Below are 27,611 nucleotides of genomic sequence, written 5' to 3'. Positions count from 1 at the left end.
CTCTTCCCCACTTCCCTAGCTCATTAAAATGCTCAACACTCAAATCAGGAGATTGATCTCCTCAGAGGCCCCAAACCCGCGCCATCGACCCACCGCCAGAGAACCCTACGGCCCGAGGTGCGGGCTTGGGGGCCGCGTGTGCCCCGAGAGCTCAATGTCTACAGAAAGGACCGGGGAAAGAGGCGGGGGGGGGGGGGGCGTTTGCGTGTCTCCGGGAGCCTGTTTCCCTTCCCCTTTACTCGATTCTGGCCAGCAACTCTGTCTCCAGGGCTGCTATGGGCAGTGCGGGAGACACACATCGAGTTTCAGCCAAATGCCTCGACATTCCTGCGCCTCCGCCTCCTCGTCGCTAAAAGAAATGTCGGGGTTTCGCCAGAGACAGGGAGCGAGAGTCGGGAACAGCGAGTATTCGAATCTGCCGAGGCCGGCTGTTGTGTGAGGGTGTGAGACATGCTGGCGGTGGCGGGCCGCGGAGGCATCGGGGGATAGTGTGTGGGGTTGACGGCGCGTTTGGTGGTGAGGCTGTGAAGATGTTGGCGAGGGAGGGACGGGGAGAGAGAGCCTCGGGCCTTAAGTACCCAGCCCACACTGCTCGGGAGGAGCGGACGTTTTGTAACCATCCCTTTCGGTGGTGCCTCGGTCTGCCGCAGCCCCGGTGCCCCATTCGCCTGTGGCTGGCAAGACCTGAGGGCGAGGCGCGTGGGTGCGCCCAGGCCAGCCTTCTGCGGAGGCAGAGGCTGATACCGCACACCCGCCGCACCCCGCGGGGCGCACAGGCAGGCGTGTGGGGCTGTGGGCTTCAAGCGCTGGTTTTGCTACAAAAGATGAGACTTAAAGAGTAGGGCTTAAGAGGCTGGGCAGGGTGGCGGTGGGCTGGGGAGGAGGCGTCGCTTCCCCGCGCGCCCCGCGGGGTCGTGCGTTCCAGTCTTCGGGTTGGACTGGTGGGGGGCGGGGGAGACCAGGGCTTGCATCCACCCAGATCCTGGCAAAAATAGCAGGGAGGGTGAGGCGCTCTGCTAACACTATCAATTATGCATCGTGTTGAACGTGGCTTCGGGGAGGAGGCTGCTAGTGGGGAGGGGAGTGCGGGAAGGAAGGGTCCGCGCGAGCCCGGCTGCGCGCGGCTCAGCGGGTCCCTACTCACTCCTGGTCTGTCTGTGCCACAGCCCGCATTTGCAAAAAGAGTTTAAAGGCAAAGACACGCCCTCCCCCCAGTCGTGCTTCTTGCCTTCCCCCAAATTCCTCAAAGATGGTTTGTCTCACGTGTTGCGGGGCGTAAAAGCGGCTCGCGTTCAATTAGCAGCGAAGCTCACCGGCCCTGGCGGGACCCGCGAGTGAGGGTGAGTGAACGTGAATGTGTGTGCGCGCGGGAGGGGGAGAGGGTGAGTGTCCCGCGTGAAGGCGTGCCTTTGAAAATGAGTGTGAACGCAAGGACGGCTCAACACATTGACTCGGTTATTATTACAGGATGAGGGACAATTCTAACATGTGAAGGTCGACTGGGCGGAGGGTGTGAAGGTCTGCGTGTGTCTGTACGAAATGTGTTTGAACCTGGGGGGGGGGGCGGTGTGATTAGGCACAGGGACAATGCCTGCAAGATGTGTAAGTGCGGAGGGACGCGGGTTATGCGTGTGCGGTGAACTGGGAAGAGCCCAGACGAGGGCGGTGGGTGTGGGGGCGCCCCTTGAGGCCAACGCGTCTCAGCCTCGGGGAGAGCCTCTAAGGTTTTAACAAATGTGGGCGATGCGGGAGGGGGGAGAGGCTGTGCGCGTCCCTGCTGCGCCCGGGAGCGCGCGAGGACTCTGTTCAGTCTGCGGCCAGACAGACCTGGGGGGGGGGGGGGGGGGGGGACAGATGCGAAAGGGAAACTGAAGCAGGACCTCAGGGCCCGGGCAGTCCCCACAATTACCTGTCCCTTTCTCTGCCCCTCCCCTGTCTTCCACAGCCAGCAACAGATGTGGAAAGCGCCCTTGGGCAATCGTCTGGGCGCCGAGACATCAGTCTGGAGAAGGGGTTGCAGCCCGAGGGCAGCGCTCAGAGAGTCAGCAGCGGGTAAGCCGCGGGGGCCGCCCCACAAGCTCGACCCCGGTGTGGGCAGATCCCGCCTAGGGTGCCATACCCCGCTGGCGCTGTCAGGGGGCGTCCACGGAGGGGTGGGGAGGGGTCCTCTCCCCGGACCAAAGGCGGCGTGGGGAACCTGGGTTCCTAAGGACGGGAGGGTGGGAGGGGCTCTGCCCAACCTGCCAGGAGTCCTAGAGGGGAGCTGGGGTGGGGGGCGGCGGCGGGGGGCGGGGTGGTCTGCGTTAAGTGGGTTTGTGTGGCTGGGGATAAGAAGGTTTTTGTTGGGCGGGGAGGGGTTGCTCAGGCATCGTGGAGCTGCAGAAAAGGGGCGGAATCCTACACCGTCTCCTACTTCCTTAGCTAGTGGCAGCCCCCATGACCCGTCAGTTGGGGACCCCAACGCCCTCTGGGAGCTGCCTCGCCTGCGTTCTTCGGGGATGGGAAAGGGAATCTTTAGTGACATCCCCCTCAATGCTCAAGGTCCCTGCCTGGGGGAGGATCTCCTTCCTCAGTCGGAAGTTGACATAGCAACCTCGGCTGGCCCCCCCAGGGAGTTGCAGCCCAGGGCAGGCTGCTTTGGTGTCTGAGGGGGGGGGGGCTTCGAGTCTGCTGCCAGGGGTCCCATCTCCTGCCACCCACCGCAAGTTGTGGGCATTGCCCATCAGCTGGGATTTCAGTCTCAGTGGAGGGCTTTTGTGCGCAAGTGCGCGCCTGTGTCCCTGAGTGTGGGTCAGTTCGTGTGAGGACATGTGTCCTTGTGTCTGTCAGCTCCCACAATGAACAGGAAAGCACACAAGGGAAAACGCTGTCCTGATGTTAAAGTTCAGCTGAAAGAACAATGAGGTCTCCAGAGTATAGTGTGTCCATGTCTTTGTGTTTTTGTGCTAGGAAATGTGTTGTGAACCCTGTAAAAGTTTGCGGTTGGATGGCGGTGCCCCAGCGTGTGTTTGTATTGCTGTGTGCTGTCTGGGTGTGTGCGCGAGAGTGCTGTGCGGGGGACAAAGAGTTGGAGGAAGGACGACAGGTCATGGACAAAAATACCTTCTCTGTGTATCCTCCTCACGGAGTTAAACGAAGGCTCAGAAACACACGGGGCCAGGGTAGAGCCCAAGAGCAGACAGACAGGTGAGCTGCAGAGCCTCTGGAAGGACCACTGCTAGACTGAACGAGCAAGTAGGGGGGTGGAAAGCGAGGCATAAATCCGCTGGAAACGGAAATCAGGGCCCTGAGAGAGGATGCATTGAATCCTGAGATTTCCATTGAGCCCCATTCGTGTGGGAGAGAGACTCCTGAGCACAGAGATTACCGGAACCCCAGGGCCTGCCCTAGATGGGTTTGCGGAGGCAGCGCTTAAAAGGGGAGGAAAGCTGGGGCTCATAAGTCACCTTCTCCCCTCTTCCCCACCCCGGCTTCCATCCGCAGGATCCGCGATGGTGCGCTTGCGGGCTCTGTGGCTGGCCTGGGCTCTGCTAGGAGGGGCCGCAGCTTGCCCAGAGCCGTGCGCCTGCGTGGACAAGTATGCACATCAGTTCGCCGACTGCGCCTACAAGGAGCTGCGCGAGGTGCCAGAAGGACTGCCGGCCAACGTGACCACGCTTAGTCTGTCGGCCAACAAGATCACCGTGCTGCGGCGTGGGGCCTTCGCCGACGTCACGCAGGTCACGTCGCTGTGGCTGGCGCACAATGAGGTGCGCACGGTGGAGCCCGGCGCGCTGGCGGTGCTGAGCCAGCTGAAGAACCTCGACCTAAGCCACAACCTCATATCCAGCTTCCCGTGGAGCGACCTCCGTAACCTGAGCGCGCTGCAGCTGCTCAAAATGAACCACAACCGCTTGGGCTCGCTGCCCCGGGACGCACTGGGTGCGCTGCCCGACCTGCGCTCCCTGCGCATCAACAACAACCGCCTTCGTACACTGGCCCCTGGCACCTTCGACGCGCTTAGCGCGCTGTCACATCTGCAACTCTATCACAACCCCTTCCACTGCGGCTGCAGCCTTGTGTGGCTGCAGGCCTGGGCCGCAAACACCAGGGTTTCGTTACCCGAGCCCGACTCCATCGCGTGCGCCTCGCCTCCCGCGCTGCAGGGGGTGCCGGTGCACCGCCTGCCCGCCCTGTCCTGTGCACCACCCAGCGTGCGTCTGAGTGCTGAACCACCGCCTGAGGCACCGGACAGCCCCTGGCCCGCGGGCCTAGCGCTCCTGCTACACTGCTTCGCGGAAGGACATCCCACGCCCCGCCTGCAATGGCAACTTCAGATCCCGGGTGGCACCGTGGTCTTAGAGCCTCCGGTCCAGAGCGGGGAGGACTACGCGGATGCGGCGGAAGACGGAGAGGAGGAAGGAGATGGGGACGGGCCAACGCAGACGGAGGCCCCAATCCCGACTCCGGCACCCGCTTGGCCCGCACCCCCAGCCAACCCACGCTTCCTGGCCCTCACAAACGGTTCCCTATTGGTTCCGCTCCTGAGTGCCAAGGAAGCAGGTGTCTACACCTGCCGTGCCTACAACGAGCTGGGTGCCAACTCCACGTCACTACGCGTGGCAGTGGCGGCTTCTGGGCCCCCAAAACACGCTCCTGGCTCTGGGGGAGACTCTGATGGGCAGGCCCCTACTTCTGAGCGCAAGTCCACAGCCAAAGGCCGGGGGCAACAGCGTCCTACCCTCCAAACCCGAGGGTAAAATCAAAGGCCCAGGCCTGGTCCGGGTTAGCATCCTGGGCGAGACGGAGGCGGGGCCGGAGGAGGAGGAGGCAGGTGAGGGAGAGGAGGCAGAAGACCAGGTCTCTGCAGATCCGGTGGAGGAGCAACGCTGTGGCCACGGGGACCCCTCGCGGTACGTGTCCAACCACGCATTCAATCAGAGCGCAGAGCTCAAGCAGCACGTCTTTGAGCTGGGCGTCATCGCGCTGGACGTGGCGGAGCGTGAGGCTCGGGTGCAGCTGACGCCGCTGGCGGCGCGCTGGGGATCTGGGCCCAGCGGGGCTGGGGGAGCCGGGCGGCCGGGACGGCGGCCGCTGCGCCTGCTCTACTTGTGCCCAGCGGGGGGCGGCGCAGCTGTACAGTGGTCGCGAGTGGAGGAGGGCGTCAACGCCTATTGGTTCCGCGGCCTGCGGCCTGGCACCAACTACTCGGTGTGCCTGGCGCTGGCAGGCGAGGCCTGCCACGTGCAAGTGGTGTTTGCCACCAAGAAGGAGTTGCCCTCGCTGCTGGTTATCGTGGCGGTGAGCGTGTTCCTCCTGGTGCTGGCCACCGTGCCCCTGCTGGGCGCCGCCTGCTGCCATCTGCTGGCCAAACACCCGGGTAAGCCCTATCGTCTTATACTGAGGCCCCAGGCCCCTGACCCCATGGAGAAACGCATCGCCGCAGACTTTGACCCCCGTGCGTCCTACCTCGAGTCCGAGAAAAGCTACCCGGCAGGCGGTGAGGCAGACGTCGTGGAGCCCGAGGAGGCTCCCGGGGAGGGCCTTGATGAAGACGCGGAGCAGGGGGACCCAGGTGGGGACCTGCAGAGGGAGGAGAGCCTGGCGGCCTGCTCGCTGGTGGAGTCCCAGTCCAAGGCCAACCAAGAAGAGTTCGAGGCGGGCTCTGAATACAGTGATCGGCTGCCCCTGGGCGCAGAGGCGGTCAACATCGCCCAGGAGATTAATGGCAACTACAGGCAGACGGCAGGCTGAACCCCCAGCCCGACTGGCCCGCCCATTCCCATCCCCCACCTTGGGTACCTGGGAGCTGAAGCCTAGGGCTGGCAGGACGTAAGCCTCCCCACCCCCCCACCCGCAACCTTCACTTACTCCGCCCCTTTACCAGACCCGATCTTCACTACTGGGGACTTCCAGTGGGGAGTGGGGCGACTTCAGCAGTCCCAGGCCGCCCACTACTGTCCTTGTCCTTGTGGGTTCAGTTCCATTACCACTGCAAGCACGGTTACTAGCTCTACCCACGGACTGGGAAGCGAAATCCACACCTCTCCATTCCCACCGCAATTGTTATCTGCGAAATCTGCTCTGCAGCCTGTCCCACCGTGAGCTCTGGAACCAGAGGAAACGGGAGAAGACGTTGGAAACATCCGGTGGTAACGCTGTGGCAGGGAGTCATTCTGGGACCCTCAGCAGATGTCCCTTGCGTGGACCGCTGTAGGGTCCTGCCTGGACCCCTACTCCGCCCTTTCCGGGGTGCACGTCCCGGAAGTCAGGACTCGGTAGCAACTCCCTAGTTTTAGTTTCAAAGCCCCCTTCCGACTGGGAAACAAACCCGTCTGTCTCCCCCCCCCCCCTCCCCAATCCGCTTCTGATCAGCTGGAGCCAAGCCCGGTGCCTGGGGCGCCTTTCAGCTGCACACTCTGATTTTCATATTTTCGTTTTTTGTTTTTTTCCAAAGGACAACGACACTCCGGGTCTGGTGCTAACACTCCCTTCCCAGCCTCTGGGAAAATTGGGTGTGCGTGAGAGGAGGGGGGGCGGGGAATCCGTTTTCTCTCTCCCTCTCTGCTAACTTACGCGCCGCGGAACGGCCCTCCCTTTTAATGAGGAGAGTGTGGGCTTGGTCCCGGGTGAATTTCGTTGTGGGTGAGTTGGGGGTTTCAGAGATCCAAGCACTCGACAGCTCCGCTTCCGCTGCTGCACGTGGCCCAGACCTCGGTTCGACGAGGCGGGGGCGGGGGGTGGGGGAGTGTGACAAAGGAAGCACACTGCGGCCTCCTGGACGCGGTCTGTCTTAAGCGCTTGCACCCTGTTTCGCACAAAGCTGGCGTGTGACAGCGCAGCGGGATCCGGATGGAGAAAAGCCCCTAGGTCCTCCAGTCTCCCCGCCCCGCCCCTCCTTCCACAGGAACAGTTTTTGCCTGGCGTATAGTCCTAGACGAGCGTGCTCTGTAGGAGAAGTCTGTGTTCTGTAAAGTGTGACCGTGTAGTGTAGGGGGGCGGGCGGGCAGGCAGGTGGGCGGAGAGGGAGGGGATGGGAGGGTGGACGCGGCGCGGCGACTGGGGCGGGGTGGGGGGTACTTTTTTCGTTCTTGAAGGAACACGTCGGGATTGGGTTTGGGGGGTTCGGGCGTCGAGACCGCCCCTGTCCACCAAGCGCAGCACAAGTGCGGCCCGGGGCGGGGTAGCCCCCCTGGAGCCCGCGCCCTTTTCTAAAGGCGTCTGTATGTAAACAGTCAATAAAACAATCGATTTGAACTGGGCTCGGTGACTCTTTGTCGGGGGACAGTGGAAGAAAGCCTGGGGGGGGGGGTTGCTGGAGGAAACCGCAGAAGGAAGGAGCCCCTGGATCCTCTCACTGGGATCCTTTGTGTGATTGCCTGTCGGTTTGATTGTCCTGTGATTTTGCCAGGTGTCTACACCCGGCGCCTGCTCTTTCTTGGTGCCTCCAACTCCGGGATGGAGGGGGAGAAACCACGTGGGATGGGGGAGTCTGGAAATGAGTGGAGAGGGCTTGTGGGGAGGGTGGGGTGGGTCTCTGCAGACTGAACAGGAGGGAGCCCCGGGGTGTGTGCATGAGGGTGTTACGTGCAGGTGCAAAACCCTCCATGGGTTGACACTTTTACTAGGATGGGGTGTGGTTGTGCGTGTGTGAGAGAGAGAGATTGAGAGAGAGAGAGGACTGTCTCATTTCTGTCTCAACTCCAGTCCCTCAGTTCTCTGAGAAGCCAGTGGGGGCATTCCTAGGGGCCAGACTGCCATGGCTGGCACAAAAGAAGTCACAAATAACGCAAACTACAGAGCAGGCAGACGGTGGAGAGCAGAAAAGGGGAAACCAGGCAGGATTGGTTGCACAGGACAAGTTGGCACCTTTAGTGGAGGAGCCGTGTGTGCGTTGCCAAGTACATGCCGTGGGTGTGCATGCGTTTGGGGAGGGGGTGCCTGTGGGTGTGCATGTGTTTGGGGAGGGGGTATTCAGTGAACGATGGACAACTGACAAGGTCCGTGAGTCTCTCGGGGTGGGTTGAGGTGGGTGCACATGTAGAATCAGGGTTGAAAGCACACTGATTTAATAGTCCTAGAAATGAGGCTTCTTGTGTGGAGAAAAGGGGAAGAAACAGAGGGATCAAGAGTGCGTGTTGTGCTCCTGACCAGCCTACAGTCCTGGGGTTGGGCTGTGTGTTTCAGCTGAATCTCAACCCCCGACAATCCCCACCCCCCACCCCAAACAGGGAGTGGCCAGGAAGGGAGGTGTAAGAGGAAAGGAAGAGTTCTTTCAGCTTCTCTGTTCTTTCAGCTTCGGATCTCTTTTCCTCCGTCACCCTCTCTGTGAGTATTAAGTCTTCCTAATTGGACCAGTCTAGGCTGGGGACTGGGCCCAGGTCCAGACACCCTGTCTCCCATCCTAGCCTGTCTCCTGGCAGAGGCTGTGGCTGAGATACTTCCCAGGGCCAGAGCCCTGATTGCCCGCTCAAACTGGCAAACCTGTGTCCAAGAAAAATTCCTCTCTGAAGAGTGACAGCTCGAGAGCCCTGCCCCTACACCTCACCCCACTGTGTCAGAGACGCCCCTCAGAAATACAATCTTTTATTGTAAAAGCTTTGTTCTACTTGAAAATGCTGCCTTTGAGCAGGGGGCAGGGACTGGCCCAATTTCTATAACTGGTTCAGGAATCCACCCACATGATTGTGTTTGGCAGAGGCCTGACTGGGCGGATGAGTGCTTAGCAGTTTTGGTCTAACCCGATCCTCTGGTCATGGATATGGAGGGAGAGGGAAAAGAAGGGATCCTTCCTGCCCTCTCTGTCTGAGGATTGGGGGTTTTCCTGCAGATCCCCTAGGATCCTTAGTGCCCCAGAGGATGTGCCGAGTGGCTGAGAGTTCTGCCCCTCCTTTGTCCTGGCCCAGGCTTCCTACTGGATGAACATATGCTGCTCAGCTGGGCCTTGTTCTCTCAGGGCCAGGCCAGGCCCGAAGTCTCGGCTCTCAGGACAGAAGTAGGTGGGTGCTGGAGGTGGAGGACCAGGGTGCCGTGACACTCTGTTGACTGCCCGTCAGGATACCAGCGCCCTCAGGCTCTTACCAGCTTCTTTCTGTACTAACTCGGCACAGGAGCAGAATGGTTTCCAGCCTTCCTTCCCGTCTCTTTCAAATTTTATTTCCATTTCCTCCCCATCTCTCTTCTCTGTTCTTTTTCTTTCTTCTTCTCCCTGATTTCTTCCTCAGAGAGTCTCATAAAATCCCAGGGTTGGAAGGGACCCTGAAGACTTGCCTATTTGAGGCTCAATTCTTTTCTACAGAGCCCTCGTCGGGTGGTTGCAGGACCTCCACTCGTGCTTATCCAGAAATGAGTGTGGTGTCTAAATGGTGTGTCTGCACCGATCAGATGAGGGTCCCTGAATGTGGGATGATGATTGGGTGGCACCCAGTGGTGCAGGAGGTGAAAAGAATCCACCTGAGGCAGAACAGAGGAGATAGAAGTTTATTGAACACACTGCAAGGGAGCTGTGGACAGGACCGCAGAAGAGAGGCTGCAAGGAGGCAGTGGGTGTGGCTGTTTTTAAAGAGGGAAGATGAGGGGGTGCCTGGGTGGCTCAGTCGCTTGAGCGTTCGACTTCGGCTCAGGTCATGATCTCGTAGTTCGTGAGTCTGAGCCCTGCGTCGGGCTCTGTGCTGACAGCTCGGAGCCTGGAGCCTGCTTCAGATTCTGTGTCTCCCTCTCTCTCTGTCTCTCAAAAATGAATAAACGTTAGAAAAAAATAAAAAAAAAAAAAAGAGGGACGATGAGGAGGTAGGACCATGTATGGAATTTTCCCTTTTGGGTAACTGTGTCATTTAGGGCCTATGGATATTTTGAGGTAGGTCACCTGATGGGCCTGTCTGTATTCATCCAGAGGGTCTCTGCGGGCCCTTTCTATCTTCCATTGCTCAAGCCTGTTGGCCTAAAAGGGGCCTCTACGTGGGAAGCTCACTACTCTCTCCCCCCAAGACACCAACTGTCGAGCAATGTAAAGTGTGTTCCTCCCTTATTTCCACCCCTCAGGCCTGCCTCTGCCACTGCCTGATCCCTGTGAGAAACCACAGAGGTTGCAGGTATAATACCCACCTCCACCCCCACATTTCAAGGGCTGTAACGCTTTCCATCCAACGCAGATTTTTTTTTTAATTTTTTTAAATGTTTTTTTATTTATTTTTGAGACAGAGAGAGAGAGACAGAGCATGAACGGGGGAGGGTCAGAGAGAGAGGGAGACACAGAATCTGAAGCAGGCTCCAGGCTCTGAGCTGTTAGCACAGAGCCCTACACGGGGCTCGAACTCACAACCGTGAGATCATGACCTGAGCCGAAGTCGGACGCTCAACCGACTGAGCCACCCAAGTGCCCCCAGATTTTTTTTTTTTTTTTTGAGTGTCTCCAGCTACTGTGCTAGCTTAGTCCTCTCTCCTGTGTGTTTTGTGATAAAACTTACCTGGATGCGACGTGGGAATGGGGTCCAATAAGTTGGGGAGTGTGTGTGTGAGCGTGTGTAAGCGTGTATTGGGGGGACCTGGAAAATGCTCAGAAAATGCAATATGACAGCAGTAGCCTTGGAACTCAGAGCAATTTATCAGGAACAGTAATTCTTTGAGCTACAGAAACCAGATGCCCAGGATGTGGCCTTGAAGCAGATTGGAAACCTGTCTGCAGAAAGGTGATTTGAAGGGAGGGCCCTCCTCCCCAAGTGTCTCCTAAAGATCAGCTGGAATGAGAACCCTCTTGAAGATCGTTAGAGAAAGTCCATTAATACAAAAAGACAAAGGGAGGCAGGGCTGCTTTGAGGAAGAAGCAGGCAGTGCAGGGCAGGGGTGGGAGTGGGCTGGGGGTAGGGGTTCAGTGTTTCCTGATATTGTGTTTGGAATGCAGTCCTCTACCCACGACATTGGAATAACAACCACAACTAAAGCTAACATTTCTAAAGATTAGTTGAGTCAGTAAATGTTTGGACAGTGACTCCCTGGTGGGGAGGCTGAACTTGATTTTCCCTCCTCGATCTCAGGGCAAAGCATTTTGGTAGGTAAAGGAAAGGGGGTGGCATCTTGTTATGGCTGTCTTCTTGCCCCAGATTCCTTAGTATGAGAGCCCCAGTTGTGATATACTCCACAGGGAAAGAGGGCTCTTCTGCATAACAGGAGGCATCATCTGCAGAGAAAGAATCATGATGGTTGAGCCACCGAGCAGGAGAAACTCTGGGACCTTTACCTTTCAGGGATGAAGTACATTCTCTGCCGAATAAGCCCAACTCAGGGACTAGGACATAGGAAAGGTCCCATGCAGAGGCCATAAATTGTGAAGTCTGACCTACCAAATACCTTTACCTTGTAAATCGCCAACATAAAGATATTGACAAGAGCAATTCTGTTGGAAAATTGGGGATGGAGCAAGGAGAGCTATTTCAGCTGTAATGTGTCAATTAATTGATTGCATTTGCAACGCACCCACCCACACATATGTGTTCGAAGACAAGATTTTGCCTTAGGACTCAATAGAGAATAACACACTGAAAACGGGAGATCTGCTGTGACTGGCATATAAAAGAGATTGAATTAGAAAATGTCTTACAGTATTAGCATCTAATTCAAAATATGGCCAGTGTTCCTAATGAGACTTGATATGGGTTTTTTAAAAAAGCCATCCCAAGACCCCATGATGGGCAGAAAATAAAACCAACTCGTTGGGTTAAATTAGTTGGAAAGACTTTGTATCATCCCTTGGTTGAATAAGTAATTTAGGTAATTTGAAGATGATATGATTTTTTAAATTGTGCTAATTGCACGTGCTTTGTCTGGACATGTGAATGTAAGTTTAATAATTAAGTTTCAGCCCGCATGGAATAAGGAGAATAAATGTTTACATTTTTATCAACTGTTTACTGCTTAAACATGTCCCCTTGTGGATTAGGAGTTAATTTGGTTTTGGCAAATTAGATGTACTTTCTCTTAGCAACATTCTAGCAAACTGGTTCTTAAATTGAGTCTAAAAGCCATTCAAGGCGTCCAGCCATCTGAGAGAAAAACTGCCACACTCATACACATCAGAAAGGAACTTCATAAGAATTGATCAGTGTTGAAATAGGGAAAGAACGGGAATGGAGATTATCAATTTTTCTTTTAATAGAAGTGGCTTATTATGTATTTAGACAGGCTAAACATGCTAATGGTCACCAAATAAATATTTAGTTAAAATTAATTGAAATTATATTTAAATTAATATTAATAATACCACCAACAACTAGCATTTATTAAAAGCTTGCCATATTTCAGGCACATACTATGGAATTTATAAGCATTCTTTTATTAATCCTTACAATGATCCTGTGCAGTAATAATATTATTATTCCAATTTAGGCAAAGAAAACAAAGAACAGAGAGGGTTAGTAATTTGCTGAAGGTCACATAGCTGTTGGTTTGCAGGGCTGAGGTTTGTATTTTGATTGTCTGACTCCAACAGAGCTCTTCGCCACAAAGCCAAACCTTCTTCTGATACCTCTATGAATCAATTTAAGTGAAGGATAATATATTTCTTATATTGTTAAATTTGCTGCCGATTATGAAGTTCGTCTAGAAAGAGTTTCTCTTGCCCTCTCTTATATCTCAGAATAGCAAATTTTTCCCCAATTATAAAAGTTTTATGCGTGATTTTTTTTAAGTTTATTTATTTATTTTGAGACAGGGAGAGGGAGAGCATGAGATTCCCAAGCAGGCTCTGCGTCATCAGCGCAGAGCCCAAAGAGGGGCTTGAACTCATGAACCATGAGATCATGACGTGAGCGGAAATCAATAGTCAGATGGATGCTCGACCAACGGAGCCACCCAGGCACCCCTAAAAGTTATGCGTGATTAAATGTAAATGGGTATGGCCACTCTGGAAAAACATTTGCCACTATACTAAGGTGAAGGATACATTATCACTCATGGCTCAGCGATTTTGCTCTTGGGCTGGTACCCAATAGAAGTGAGCACTTATGCCCAGCAAAAGACAAATGACTCTTTCGGTGGACACAAGGGCAAGAATGTTGGTAATGGCTTTATTTGTAATACCCCAAACTGAAAGTAACTCACATATCCGCCGAGAGTAGAATGGGGAAAAAACTGTGGTATATTCATATAATAGGACACCAGACAGCAATGAAAAAAACCAAACGACAATTACATACGACCGCATGGATGTCTTAATGTTGAGTGAAGAAGCCAGGCACAAAAGAATGTGTAATGTGTGATTTCAAGGCAGGCAAAATTAATTTTTGGTGAAAGAAGTCAGAATAGCGTTGGACGGTACTGACCAGGATTAGACAGGGTGCTCAAAAGAGTGTTCTGAGGTGCTGGAAATGTTCTCTGCCTTGCTCTGGGTGGCGGTTTCATGGGTGTATACATATGCAAAAATTATTCAAACCATATATTTAAGATTTGTGCACTTTATTGTACTTGTTATACTTCAATTGTTAAAAATGGAAAAATAACATAGGGCGCCTGGGTGGCTCAGTCGGTTGAGCGTCCAACTTCAGCTCAGGTCATGATCTCACGGTTTGTGGGTTCGAGCCCCGTGTCATGCTCTGTGCTGACAGCTCAGAGACTGGAGCCTGTTTGGGATTTTGTGTGTGTGTGTGTGTGTGTGTGTGTGTGTGTGTGTGTATGTGTCTCTTTGCCCCTCCCTCGCTCACACTCTGTCTCTTTCTCTCTCAAAGATAGATAAACATTAAAAGAAATTTTTAATGGAAAAATAACCCCAGAAAATAAAGCAACCAAGTAATATGTACTCAGTATAGAACTGTACTGTCCAAGGGCTCCTGGGTGGCTCAGTCATTTAAGCGTCCGACTCTTGTTTTCAGCTCAGGTCACAATCTCACAGTGGTGAGATCAAGCCCCACATAGGGCTCCGCGCTGACAGCGTGGAGCCTGCTTGGGGTTCTTTTTCAGCCCCTGCCTTGCTTGCACTCTCTCTCTTTCTCTCTCTCTCAAAATAAATAAATAAACTTAAAAAAAAAAAAAAAGAAGTGTACTGTCCAATACAGTAGCCGCTAGCCAGTGTGGTTATTTAAATTTAAATTTTAATTAACCGAAATGGGATAAGATTGAAAATGTAGTTCCTCAATCACGCTAGCCACATTTCAGGTGCTCAGTAGCCACACACGGCTAGTGGCTACTATATATTGAGCATCAGAGATACAGAACATTCTTATCACCACAGGAAGTTCTACTGGTGGTATTGGTATAGAAAAATAAAAAACACAAAAGTGTGTAGAAAAAATAATCTGTTACTTAGATAAACCCCATCCAATGAAAACCAGAGTTAACATTTTATATTCCTCTCAGTCTCTTTCTTCAGAAGTTTTACTGAATTACACGAGTAGCATATTCTTATCCTAAGATAATCAGATACTGATTAACGGAAACTTCCTTGACCACCAACCTGCAATCCCAGAGCTTTCCCCAGTGGTAATCACTCTTACCAGGGTAGCATGCATCTTTTCAGACCAATTTTGCCTGCATTTATAAATATGTACGTATCTGTATGGAAATAGAAGCGGTGTCATTAACACCGCCCCAGTCTAGGCAGCTTCCATCTGGTTCAGTTTAGCCTCCCCAAGTGAATGTGAAGGGTGTTATCTCCGCCATCCGCACCCCACCAGGGGCCTAGGACTCTGCTCCCCTTCATCTGGCCCAATGTGGTCCTGGGATATTGCAAGAACTGATGTCACCGGGAACAAGTCAGACAGGAGCCGAGGCACAGTCTCCGTGCAAGGCTGACAGGTGCTATTCCTGTTGGGTGCTCCTGGAGCACGGTGCTGACTGTAAATTAAGTGGTTTAGCCCATACTGACCGTATGGAGAGCTAACCTGTGGCCCAGGGCCAGCCCAATGGTGATGCTTGCTTAGGGTGAAGTCTGGGAGGTGTGTGGGCATGACTCAGCTCCCCCTAGAAACTCACACAAAGGTCTTTGGCTGCTTTCACGCCACAGTGGAACACATATAACTCTTTTGTGAGGTTACCCAGAATCCTGCTGGTACCAACATAATAATTTTCTCTCTGAGTAGCACTGCAGGGACTGATGGCACGGGCTCCCTCTGACTCAGACCGATACAACTCTCCGTGTTTACTTTTTGAGTTCAGTCCTTAATTCATTAATTTTTAAACTTTATTCATTTTAATGTATGCCTTTATAGCTATTAATGTCCCCGTAAGTGCCATTTTAGCAGCATGCCCCAAGTTTTGATACGTAGTGTTTGCATTGTCATTTAGTTTTAAATATTTTATTTCATGAGATTTGTTCTTTGATTCATGAATTATTTAGACACATGCTTTTAAATTTCCAAATGTATGTGCTTTTTTCCCCTGCCACTTTTGTTTTTGAAACTAATTCAGTTGTATTGTCAGAGAATATGGACTGGATGTTATTGGTTATTGGTTATTAAATCTTGCTCTGGGGAATCGCATGTAGTTAATTTTTGTGAATGTTTATGTATGTTTGAAAAGAATGTTTGCTCCTGAATTGGGTTCTTGATTATACGTTCAGTAGGTCAAGTTTGCTAATTTTATTGTTTATATCTTCAATTTTTTGTTCTGCTCTCTCTAATAATTTCTGAGGAAAGTGTGTTCAAATTTCCTTCCATGATTGTGGATTTGTCTATTTTTCCTTGTCATTTTGCTCGTTTTGCACTGTATATATATTTAAAATTTTTTTTAATGCTTATTCATTTTTGAAAGAGAGAGAGAGCATGTGCAAGCAGAGGAGAGGCAGAGAGGGGGACAGAGGATCCAAAGCAGGCTTTGTGCTGACAGCAGAGAGCCCGCCGCAGGGCTCAAACTCACAAACTACGAGATCATGACCTGAGCCAAAATCAGACGCGTAACCGACTGAGCCGCCCAGGTACCCCTTCAGGTCTATTTTTATTGAAGTATAACATACATATGGAAAAGTATTTTCACAAAGAGAAAACATGTACAACCAGCACTCAGAGCACCAAAAAAATGATGAGTACCATCATCATTCGTGTTCCCTTCCTTCACTCTCCTGCCTCCACTCTCTTGCCTTCTAACATCATGGATTAGTTTTGCCTGTTCTTACATTCTGTTTGTGAGACTCATCTGTTTTATTGCATATAGCACATTACATCCTTGTTTTGCATATAGCATATTGCATCCTTTTTATAGCATATAGCACATTGCATTCTTGTTTTGCATAGAGCACATTGCATCCTTGCTATTGTACATAGCACATTGCATCCATGTTATTGCATGTAGCACATTGCATCCTTGATATTGCATGTAGCATATTGCATCCATGTTATTGCATAGAGCACCTTGCATCTGTTATTGTACATAGCACACTGCATCCTTGTTATTGCATATAGCACATTGCATCCTTGTTATTGCATGTAGCATATTGCATCCATGTTATTGCATAGAACACATTGCATCCTTGTTATTGCATATAGCATATTGCGTCCTTGTTATTGCATATAGCACATTGCGTCCTTGTTATTGCATATAGCACACTGCATCCTTGTTATTGCATAGAGCACATTGCATCCTTGTTATTGCATAGAGCATATTGCAACCTTTTTATTGCATGCAGCATATTGCATCCATGTTATTGCATAGAACACATTGCGTCCTTGTTATTGTACATAGTACATTCTATCCTTGTTATTGCATATAGCACATTGCATCTGTTATTGTACATAGCACATTGCATCCTTATTATTGCATGGAGCACATTGCATCCTTGTTATTGCATATAGCACATTGCATCTGTGTTATTGTACATAGCACATTGCATCCTTGTTATTGCATGTAACATATTGCATCTGTGTTGTCCCACGTGTTGTTCATTCTCATTTATTGTATAATGTTCCATTGTGTGAATATACCAATCTCATGTACTCTTACTGTTTTTAGACATTTATGCCATTTCTAGTTTGGGGCTATTAGAAATAATGCTGTTGTAAACATTTCTGTGTTTGTCTTTTGTAGAATTTATACATTTTGGGGGGAATGGAATAACAAGGCAGTACAGTATGCATATGGTTAGCTTTGGCAGATACTGCCTAACAGTTTTGCAATATGTACCAACTGACCCTCGTGCCAGCAGTGAGAGTCCTCATCAACACTCAGCATTGTCTGCTTTGGGTTGTAGGCATTCTGTTGGGTGTGGAACAGCATTTGCACTGTGGCTATAATTGACATTTTGCTGGTGATTAACAAATTGAACACCGTTGTTTACTGTCCATCTGGATCACCTCTTACATAGTGTCTTTTACTCATTCATCTATTTGGAATAAGAATCCTTTTCTTATTGATTCACAGGCATTCTTTATATTTTCTGGAATATGAGTCCTTTGTATTTAAAATGTCTTTCCTCTCTCTATAGCTTCCTTCTCTTTTCTTTTCTTTGAATGGTTTGTTTGTTTTAAAATTTTTTAATGTTTATTTATTTTTGAGAGAGAGACACACACACACACAGAGCATGAGCAGGGACAGGTCAGAGAGAGAGAGACAGAGAGAGACGGAATTCGAAGCAGACTGCAGGCTCCAGGCTCTGAGCTGTCAGCACAGAGCCTGACGCAAGGTTTACACCCACAAACCGTGAGACCATGACCCTAGCTGAAGTCGGACCCTTAACCGACTGAGCCACCCAGGCACCCCTGTTTGTTTTTTAATAAAAAGCTGTTCTTGGGGCTCCTTGGGGCTCCTGGGTAGGATCGATCCCCGTGTGGGACTCTGTGCTGAGTGTGGAGCTTGCTTGGAATCCTCTCCCTCCCTCTCCCTCCCTCTCCCTCTGCCCCTCCCGCACTCACGTGCTTGAGTATTTTCTCCCTCTCTTTTGCTTGTCTTTTCACCTCTCCCCAGGTCTTTCACAGAGCAGAAGGTTTTAATTTTGATGAAATCCAGTTTTCAACTTTTCCTTATATGGATCATGCTTTTGGCATCAAGTCAAAGAACTCGTTGCCTAGCCCTAGATTCTGAAGATTTTCTCCTATTTTTTTCTAGAAGTTTTATAGTTATAGGTTTCACATGTACATCTATGGTCCATTTTGAGTTAATGTTTGTGGAAGCGTGAGGTTTAGGTGGAAGGAGCATTGCCTATGGATGTCCAATTGGTCCAACACCTTTTGCTGAAAAGGCTATTCTCCCTCTATGGAACTGCTGTTGCACCTTTGTTGAAAACTAGTTGGGCACGCTCGTATCTATCTCAGGGTCCTCTATTCTCTTCCATCGATTCCTTCACCAATACCGCGCTGCATGGATTATTGTGACTGCTTTAACCAATAGAATGTGGCAGAAGTAACATGTGACCTTCGAGATTAGGTCTTAGGAGGCCTGTAGCTCCCTGTTTCACCCTCTTGGAACCCCTGATTACCATGCCGTGAGGAAGCCCCGTCTAACCTCCTGCAGGATGAGCCACCACATGGAAAAGAACAGAGGAGCCCCAGCCAACAGCCAATACCAGCTGCCATACATGTACTGAGGACATTCTGGACTCTCCAGCCCCAGTCAAGCCATCAGCTGACAGCAGCCACGCGAGTGATTCCAGGGAAAACCAGCAGAAGAACTGCTCCGATCGCCAACCCACAAGATCATGAAATAGGAGAAATCATTTTCGTTTTCATTTTTTTTAATGTTTATTTCTGAGAGAGAGAGAGAGAGAGAGAGAGCGAGCAGGGGAGGGGCAGAGAGAGAGGGAGACAGAAGATCCGGAGCAGACTCTGTGCTGACAGCCGAGAGCCCAACGCGGGGCTCGAAATCACGAACTATGAGATGGTGACCTGAGCCAAAGTTGGACACTTAACTGACTGAGCCACCCGGGCACCCCTCATTTATGTCTTTAACCATGACACTTTGGAGTGAATTGTCCTGGCTCAATAGATAGGTAAACACTTGCAAATCACATATAACTGGCCAGTCTGAATGCCTTTCTTTTCATTAGTAAATGTATTCTTTCATTAGTGAATGTATTCACAATTTATTGTACTGAAGGATATGTTTGGATCTCTTTCTAACACCTTATTTTGAGTTTCCTCTCGCTTTTTGGTTTCTATTTCTCCTCCCCTCTCTTGCCTTTTGGAGGTAAGTCAAGTTTTACTTACTGTATTTCTCTCTCTCAAGGTCTGGAAGTTACAAATTCTGTTTCCATTCTTCTGGCTTTTCTGTTTAGGTAACAAAGGAATGTATCTGAACCTGTCTCTCCATTTTTCTTTGGCCATAGGGTGTGCTGTGGGTGTAATTAGGTTGGCTTTTACCCACCAGAAGGGAAGCTACTCTTCATGGCCTGGAAAGAAATATAAAATATAGAGTAAAGCAATCAGAATCACCACAGGATAGGAGCCCTGTGGTCTGTCTGTGTGTGGGCGTGGGCGTGGCTGGTTACCGGGAAATAGCTGAGGGATGCGGGGCCCCAGCGGTGGCCTCATGTTCACCCGTCTGACACGCATCAAAAGCATCGGTTTCTAGAGATTGACCAAGTGCCCACAATTGCCCGTTGCTTACTCCCTGCTTTGCCTCAAGAACAGTTCAGGCAGGCTTCCCTCTTTCCTACAGGCCCTGAACTCTGCTTTCTTCCCAGCCTGAGCAAGCACAAAATACAGGGAATGCGCCCCTCTTTATCAGCCTCTCATGGAAACTGGCTGATCACAGTGAGACACGTTTTTGGTCAGACCTCACTGGCATTTCCCCTTGCTCCTTCAGTGTCCCCTCCGAAGATTCTGCTCATCTTCGTTTGTCTCCCGCTACCCTATAAAAGAAAAAACATTTTCTGTTTGATTTTAAGACACTTGCACATTTCTGAGATGGGAGCGTTCTTTCTCCCTATTGCAATAGTGTTTCTTTCTAATGAAAGTCTCTCCCTGTCTAAGGCTGGATTTGCATTTATTTGACAAGATATAATCCTTATTTTGGGGACTGAAAACTTAGATAACCTCAGAAACCAGGAGGGTAGCCTCCTTTAAGGGAAGGAGTGCCTTACCTCTTTCCTAGAACTTGAAGGCTGCGCTTGAAGCATAATAGGTACTAAGTATGTGTTTCCTGAATGAATGAATGAATGAATGGACAGTTGCTTAACTCAGGAGACGGAGAAGGAAGCTGGGGGCCCTGGTGCTTTGCCCCTCTTTGCCCTAGAAGCAAGGTGCTCCCCATTTATAGCTCCAGCTACAAGAGATTCTGGAAACACATCATCCTGCCTTGGGAGTATGTGAGCCGCAGAGCAGGAAGCTTTAAGTTACTTTTCTCAAAGAGCTACATCATTTAGAACCTGATCTCCAGAAGTCCTTGCTCTTGCAGGAGTCAGTGACTGGATGACAACAATGGAGTTCACACTGTTAACTGTGGTGGTCTTGTACAAAGCTATAACAACTGGTTGGAAATAGAACACATTTTGCCAGTTACTTGAGTTCCCTGACAACCCTCGCCTTGCTTTCCCTGGGTTTACCTTCTCCAGCTTCTTGCAACTGGATGTATACACGAGTCTCAGCAGCAGCCTTGCCCCCAGCATGACTGAGGCAGGAAGTTGATCTGTTCCGCTCAGTTGCTCTCGATAAAGCCAGGTCGACTAAAATCTGTTCACCCTTCCCCTGAAGCTGCTTTTAGGGCCCATCCCCATCCCCTGGTGGCTTTGTCAGCCTTGTATAGCTTTTCATCACATTTGACCGGCTCTGGATTATTTCCGGATCCTATATCTGTCCTCTGACAAATCCCACATCTCTGCCAGCTTCCTGGTGTCTATAACTCTGAGAGGCATGGAAAAACGACATTGTCCAACAGAACCAGCATCCCACTGTGGCAAAAATAGACTCGTCAAAAGCAATTTGGGCACACATGAATGTCCCCAGTCCCTGAACAGCCCTGATTTTCCCCATGGAGAAGTCCATCTTTAAGCATTTTTGTGGTCTGATTTTTATTTTGATGGATTTCTCTCCCACCCTTTTGTTTAAAAAAATGTGTTTTAAACATTTATTCATTTTTGAGAGGCAGAGTGTGAGTGGAGGAGGGGTAGATAGAGGGGGAGACACAGAATCTGAGGCAGGAGCCAGCACTGAGCTGTCAGCACAGAGCCCGATGCGGGGCTCAAACTCAAGGAACGTGAGATCATGACCTGCGCTGATGTCGGACACTTAACCAACTCAGCCACCCAGGGGCCCCTCTTTCTTCCCTTTTCTTGAAAAAATCACATAAGCCCATTTTTAGCTGATTATTCCTTCTCTGAGCCACAAGCTCAGAAACAATGTAACTACCCAACAGTAAGAGACATTCCCCTCCACCTGGCTGTGCTCTGTGGTGCTCAGCCAAATCTTAACTTACCTCCTCCCTCCTGGCCTCCTTTGTGGCTCACCTGTAGTCTGATGGCCTAGCTCTCAGTCTTCCCCAGGAATCCTTTCCAACCAGCTGACCCCTGCCTGGTCCACCCCAATGTGACACAGCACCTGCTTGTTCCCGGGGAGGGGGGCTGAATGGAGCAGGTCCTGCCCACAGATAACCGATGACAACGGTCTGTCTGATCTGTGCACCCAGCGTGCTCCCTCTTCCACGAATTAGGCGGCATCCCAGGAGCTGCATCTGCTCGCTCCCCTCACCCCTCCCCAACGCAGAGAAGTGAGGCTACTGCGTTAGTGCAATCCTCCCCTTGTTCCCAGTTGCCTAACACTTGCCCCCTCCCCCACATCGCTCAGTCACTAGAAGGCCACGAAACAGTCATGATGATTACAGCATCAGCTCCTGCCTTTCAGCTACACAGTTGAAGAGCTGTGCACTGGTCTAGAAAAGTCACCCTGAAAACCAGAGCCGGCAAGGGGTGGTGACACACTCTTGTTTTGTTCCGAGAGATGTTCTTCTGCCATCTTTGTGCCAGGGGGAGACTCCTGGGCTGGGTGCCACAGCCAGGCTGAGCGGGGAGGGATCTGGTCACCTCATAGGGAGGCCGAATCTCTCACAAATCCAGATGAGACAGGTATTTCTAAATCAATCAAGATTTTTTAAAAATTTTTTTTAATGTTTTATTTATTTTTGAGACAGAGAGAAACAGAGCATGAGCAGAGGAGGGGCAGAGAGAGAGGGAGACACAGAATCCGAAGCAGGCTCCAGGCTCTGAGCTGTCAGCACAGAGCTCGACACGGGGCTCGAACTTACTGACTGTGAGATCATGACCTGAGCCGAAGTCGGATGCTTAACCAATTGAGCCACCCAGGTGCTCCATCAAAAAAAATTTTTTTTATATCTCCCTCAAAGATGCTAATGCTCAGTCAAACCATGGCAGCCACTGAATTCGCCCAGGTACATCACACAAACTCATTACCGCGTTGTGTCCTTGATTGCTTTATGAAACTAAGTAATGTTTCCTGATTCAGAGGTTGCAACTAAAATGTCCTGTAGGGAAACAGAAGGGGCAGTTTTGCTAACCGATGTGCCAGCATTTCAGAGCGCAGAACTGATTCTGCGAGCTACTCCAGAAAGCATACACGCCATAGTATTTCAAGCAATGTGTGGAACATGGCAATAAAAACATGTCTCCCTAGGCTTGGGTATTTTGATTTGAAAAAAGGAGCTTCAAATTGTTTTCCTGACTTTTAAGAAGATCTTAAGGAAATCACAGAATCTATGAAATCAAAGATTGTTGATATCTTTTCCAAATGTAAATGAGACTTTGCTCATCTGTCTGCATTTTTGGCAAACGGAGCAAAAGAAAAATTTGGAATATTCTATTCAGTCTATGAACTTCTCACCAAAATTTCTTTTTTACGAATCTTACCAGCTGAATGTCCTGCTTACCTTTTCCATAACAATACAAAGAGGTGTGATTTGCTTACCTGTGATATTGAGACTTTCATAACAAAAATTTTGGTCACTTTTCAGTTTTCTCAAAGCTTGCAGAAGCACTTAATGAGATTTTTTATTTATAGAAGCGGAAGGAGATAGCCTCCTTAGACATATGCCTACAAGATGTCTTGTAGAAAAGACGTGAAAATGTTGGCCTGCTATAACATGGTATTTTCAAAGTGTGGAAACTTCTCTAATTTGGAAATACATTGCAGATGAGAATGGAGAAGGGGGCTGCTGTTAAATGGAAATTTACATGCTGTTTCTCCAAAGCTGTTTGATGACCTTTGGAGAGGCCATGGAAACGATGAACCAAGTGCACCTGACTGATTCCATTTTGGTTTAGGTGTGACAAAACACCACCCAGTGGGGGAAAAAATGACTCATTTCTTGGAAATAAGACTGCTTCAGAACGCAAAAAATTATCACCAGTAAAGGACAGCCAACTTAACAGGACTTTCTGAGTTTCTTTAGTAAAACTGTAACTTATCGGGGCGCCTGGGTGGCTCAGTGGGTTGAGCGTCTGGCTTCGGCTCAGGTCATAATCTTACTGATTGTGGGTTCCAGCCCCGCATCGAGCTCTGTGCTGACGGCTCGGAGCCTGGAACCTGCTTCAGATTCGGATTCTGCTTCTCCCTCTCTCTGCCCCTCCCCCACTAGTACTCTGTCTCTCTCAAAAATAAATAAACATTAACAACAACAAAAAACTATAACCGTTCTGAAACCCACTTCAGTTTCACAAGTCCAGATTACCTCTGTGTTTTAAAATGATTTTTTTCCAGAGAAAAGAAGGTTAGCCTGTGAAGACATTTGATGTGCTTCGAATTTAAAATGAGGGCCAAGTTAGGGGCGCCTGGGTGGCTCAGTCGATTGGGCGTCCGACTTCAGCTCAGGTCACGATCTCATGGTTTGTGAGTTCGGGCCCCGCGTCGGGCTCTGTGCTGACAGCTCAGAGCCTGGAGCCTGCTTCGGATTCTGTCTCCTTCTCTCTCTGCCCCTCCCCACTTGTGCTCTGTCTCTCTGTCTCTCAAAAATAAATAAATGTAAAAAAAAAAATTAAAAAAATAAAATAAAATGAGGGCCATGTTGGACACGATAGCTTCTACGAAGGATTTATGAATGCAGAGGACCCGATTGACACACAGTGGGTCTATCAAGCCTGGCAGCGCAAGAGAATGGGCCTTTCTGGAGAGGTGGAAATTAATTCCTACAGGTCTAAAAAGCTGCGATTACCTCAGTAAAATCTTAAGTATTCCACGCTCAAACACTTTGCTTGAGAGGATATTTAGCATGACGTCATCGCATTGAACTGACTCTAGGAGCATGTGAAATGAGGGCTTGAGAAAAGCAGAGTTAATTTTACATTTGTCTCTGTCTGCATTTACCACGACATGAAAGAAAAGGATATTCTAAAAGCTGCAGGCAATTCAGAGAAGTATTATCAAACAAGGAAGCCAAAAGAGTAAAAATATCCACCTGCAGCATAGGACAGAAGGAAACACGTCATCGCCATTTTTATTAAATATAGATAATCTCTGTTCAGTTGATAATACTATGTTTACATTTTCCTTTTTACAAGCCTTACATGTATGTATCTTAAGAATTCGGGGCACCTGGGTGGCTCAGTCGGTTAAGCGTCCGACTTTGGCTCAGGTCATGATCTTGCAGTTTGTGGGTTCGAGTCCCGTGTGGGGCTCTGTGCTGACGGCTCGGAGCCCGGAGCCTGCTTCAGATTCTGTGTCTCCCTCGCTCTCTGCCCCTCCCCCACTCACACTCTGTCTCCCTCTCTCTCAAAAATAAATAAACATTAAAAAAAAAAAGAATATACATTATAAGGGGTTCCCTGAGTGACTCAGTCGGTTTAGCATCCAACTTTGGCTCAGGTCATGATCTCACAGTTCATGGGTTAGAGCACCATGTTGGGCTTTGCGCTAACAGAGTCTTCTCTGCCTGCTTCGGATTTTCTGTCTCCCTCTCTCTCTCTACCCCTCTCCCACTTGCATTCTCTTTCTCAAAAATAAATAAACATTTAAAAGTTTAAAAAAAGAATGTACATTATTGTCTATAAAATGTAAAAATCTGGGCACCTGGGTGGATTCTCTCTCTCTGTCTCCCTCTGCCCCTCTCCCCCACTTGTGCTCTTTCTCTCTCTAAAAAAAAAAAAAAAAAAGCAAAAGGAAATATCCAACAGAATTTAAAAAATTTAAATAAGTTACAGTATTGGGGGATCTAAAGAGTATATAAGAATAATATATTTCTCTCATACATATTACATATTCATTAGTTCTACTATTAAATAGTATTGCCAGTGTTAATTGTTGTTTTGTTTCAATAATAGCATTTATGTAACAAAGTAAACAATACAGAATAAATGTAACTTCAGATAAACACCTATTTTCATATTTGTATGGTATATTTTTATTAAAGTAATAGCACATATGTGTATAATTATTTATTATATATTGTATTGTGGATTTTTGTGGTCTGGCCTGGTGTGGCTGTGTCTTGGATTGTCTTTCTAAAAGCTGTTCATCCTGGGGGCGCCTGGGTGGCTCAGTCAGTTGAGCGTCTGACTTCCGCCCAGGTCATGATCCCACGGTTCGTGGGTTCGAGCCCCGAGTCGGAGTCTGTCCTGATAGCTCAGAGCCTGGAGCCTGTTTCAGATTCTGTGTCTCCCCGTCTCTCTGCCCCTCCCTTGCTCACGCTCTGTCTCTGTCTCTGTCTCAAAAATAAATAAACACTAAAAAAAATTTTTAAAGTTGTTCATCCTGTTTGTCACTCAGCATAATGCTTCTGAGAGCTGTCCATATTGTGTGTATCAATAGATCTATTCTTTTTATTACTAAGGAGTATAGTTAATAGGATGGATATACCACTGTTTGTTTTTTTTTTTTAGTTTTTAAAAAGTGTTTTATTTATTTTTGAGAGAGAGAGAGAGAGTGCAAGCCGGGGAGGTACAGAGAGAGAGAGAGGGAGACATAGGCTCCAGGCTCTCAGCTGTCAGCACAGAGCCCGACACGGGGTTCGAACTCATAAACTTGGAGATCATGACCTGAGCCGAAGTCAGATGCTTAACCGACTGAGCCACCCAGGCGCCCCTTCCATTGTTGTTATTTTTTTTTTTTTCAACGTTTTTTATTTATTTTTGGGACAGAGAGAGACAGAGCATGAACGGGGGAGGGGCAGAGAGAGAGGGAGACACAGAATCGGAAACAGGCTCCAGGCTCCGAGCCATCAGCCCAGAGCCTGACGCGGGGCTCGAACTCACGGACCGCGAGATCGTGACCTGGCTGAAGTCGGACGCTTAACCGACTGCGCCACCCAGGCGCCCCATCATTGTTGTTATTTTTAATCCATTCACTAACCGATGGACATTCTTGCTGTGTTCAGCTTTCGGCGATTAGGTGCATGTAGGGATTTGTATGAACGTTTGTTTTTATTTTTCTTGAGTAACTACCTGGGCGTGGAATTGATATGCTGTATGATAAATGTATGTTTCACATCATGAGAAACTCCCAAATTGCTTCCCAAGGTTGCGGTGCCATTTTGCATTCCCCCACCAGCAATGCATGAGTCACTCTACATCCTAGATAGCATTTGATAATTGGAGTCCAATTTTTTCCCCCTTTTTCGGCCATTCTAGCAGATGCTTAGTGATATCTTGTTATTTACAAATTTCACAGCAGCTATTTTGATGGACATTCACAACTGTCTCAAATGGAACTGAGACAAAAAGAAAACAGAAAGAAAGAAAATTCCTCCGGTGAAACCGGAGAGTGGAACAGGTGTGGCGAGGGTCCTGGGAATGTGTGACACTGAGCATGTTCTGGGTAAAGAATCTGTTTTTGGCTGAGCTAGTGTAGGGGTAGGGGGATCACCCAGACTCTCCCCTCCTCCGGAAGCTCACACCAGAGCCCTGAAAGTTCTCAAGAGGAAAGAAGGAGTGGAAGAGGGGAGGGGAGACGCTTGCTCAAAAGTTCATTCTCAGAGGGTGGCATCCATGTGAGCTCCATGATCGTCTGCTGTCAATCTTGTCCCCTGCTCTGTCCCCAGAACCTGGCTGGCTGCCTGCTTGTGACCGGAGCCCAAGAGAGCCGAATGAATGAAGGAGTGTTGCTACACGGCAAGCGTTGCCCGTTGGTGGACGTGACCATGGAGCAGTGACTACCTTCCGCCAGCCGGGAAAGCCCCCTCTGCTCACCCTAGACCCAATCTGTGGCCCATCTGGTCACTTCCTCATACCTCTCACAACTGTCTACCCCACTCCTCCTCGCATCTTCACTGGCTCCCCAGTGCCCACAGGAGAAAAGCCAGTGGGCAGTCTGGCCCTGCTCGCTTCCTACATCCCAGCTCTTACTGGCCCTCTGCAGGGCTTGGGATTTTGGTCAGACTCCACCTTTACGTCTTCTGTCCTGCCTTTTTTCTGCTGACGCCACATCCTATGCAGCCTGTGAGGCCCCTCAATGGAATGGAAGAACTAAGGCTTGACAATCAGACATAGGTTTGAACTCCAGTCCCCTCGTCTCCTAACCAAGGGGACATTGACAGATTCCTTAACCTGAGCCTCAGTGTTCCATCCTCCAGAATGGGTGATAAAAATATCTACCTTTTATGTGGTTGGAAGGAGATGGGAGTGTATAAAGGGTCTGGCACAGATATTTAAAGAATGGCAGATAATATTTTGGGTAATTTCTGCCTCTAGTAAGAAAGAAAAAGAGGCTAAAAATAGGGATAATTAATTTTTTTCCCCTAATCCCCTCTCAGCCAAAACACTGGGGGATACTTTCCTAAAA

General features: G+C 49.5%; 1 protein-coding gene across 1 annotated transcript; it reads left to right on the top strand.

Annotated features, from left to right (window-relative positions):
• The first annotated feature begins 263 nt into the window (after window positions 1-263).
• On the top strand, window positions 264-7,236 carry ISLR2 (immunoglobulin superfamily containing leucine rich repeat 2). The gene is given in 5 exon segments (XM_019441492.2): window positions 264-516; window positions 1,167-1,340; window positions 1,946-2,052; window positions 3,484-4,703; window positions 4,705-7,236. Coding segments are annotated over 3 exon segments (2,346 nt in total). The 5' UTR covers window positions 264-516; window positions 1,167-1,340; window positions 1,946-1,955; the 3' UTR covers window positions 5,734-7,236.
• The last annotated feature ends 20,375 nt before the right edge of the window (window positions 7,237-27,611 follow it).

The sequence above is a fragment of the Panthera pardus genome, unplaced genomic scaffold, assembly GCF_024362965.1.
Source record: "Panthera pardus isolate Hobbes unplaced genomic scaffold, ASM2436296v1 HiC_scaffold_24, whole genome shotgun sequence".
Taxonomy (NCBI): Eukaryota; Metazoa; Chordata; class Mammalia; order Carnivora; family Felidae; genus Panthera; species Panthera pardus.
This window is presented reverse-complemented; position numbering and strand designations above follow the sequence as displayed.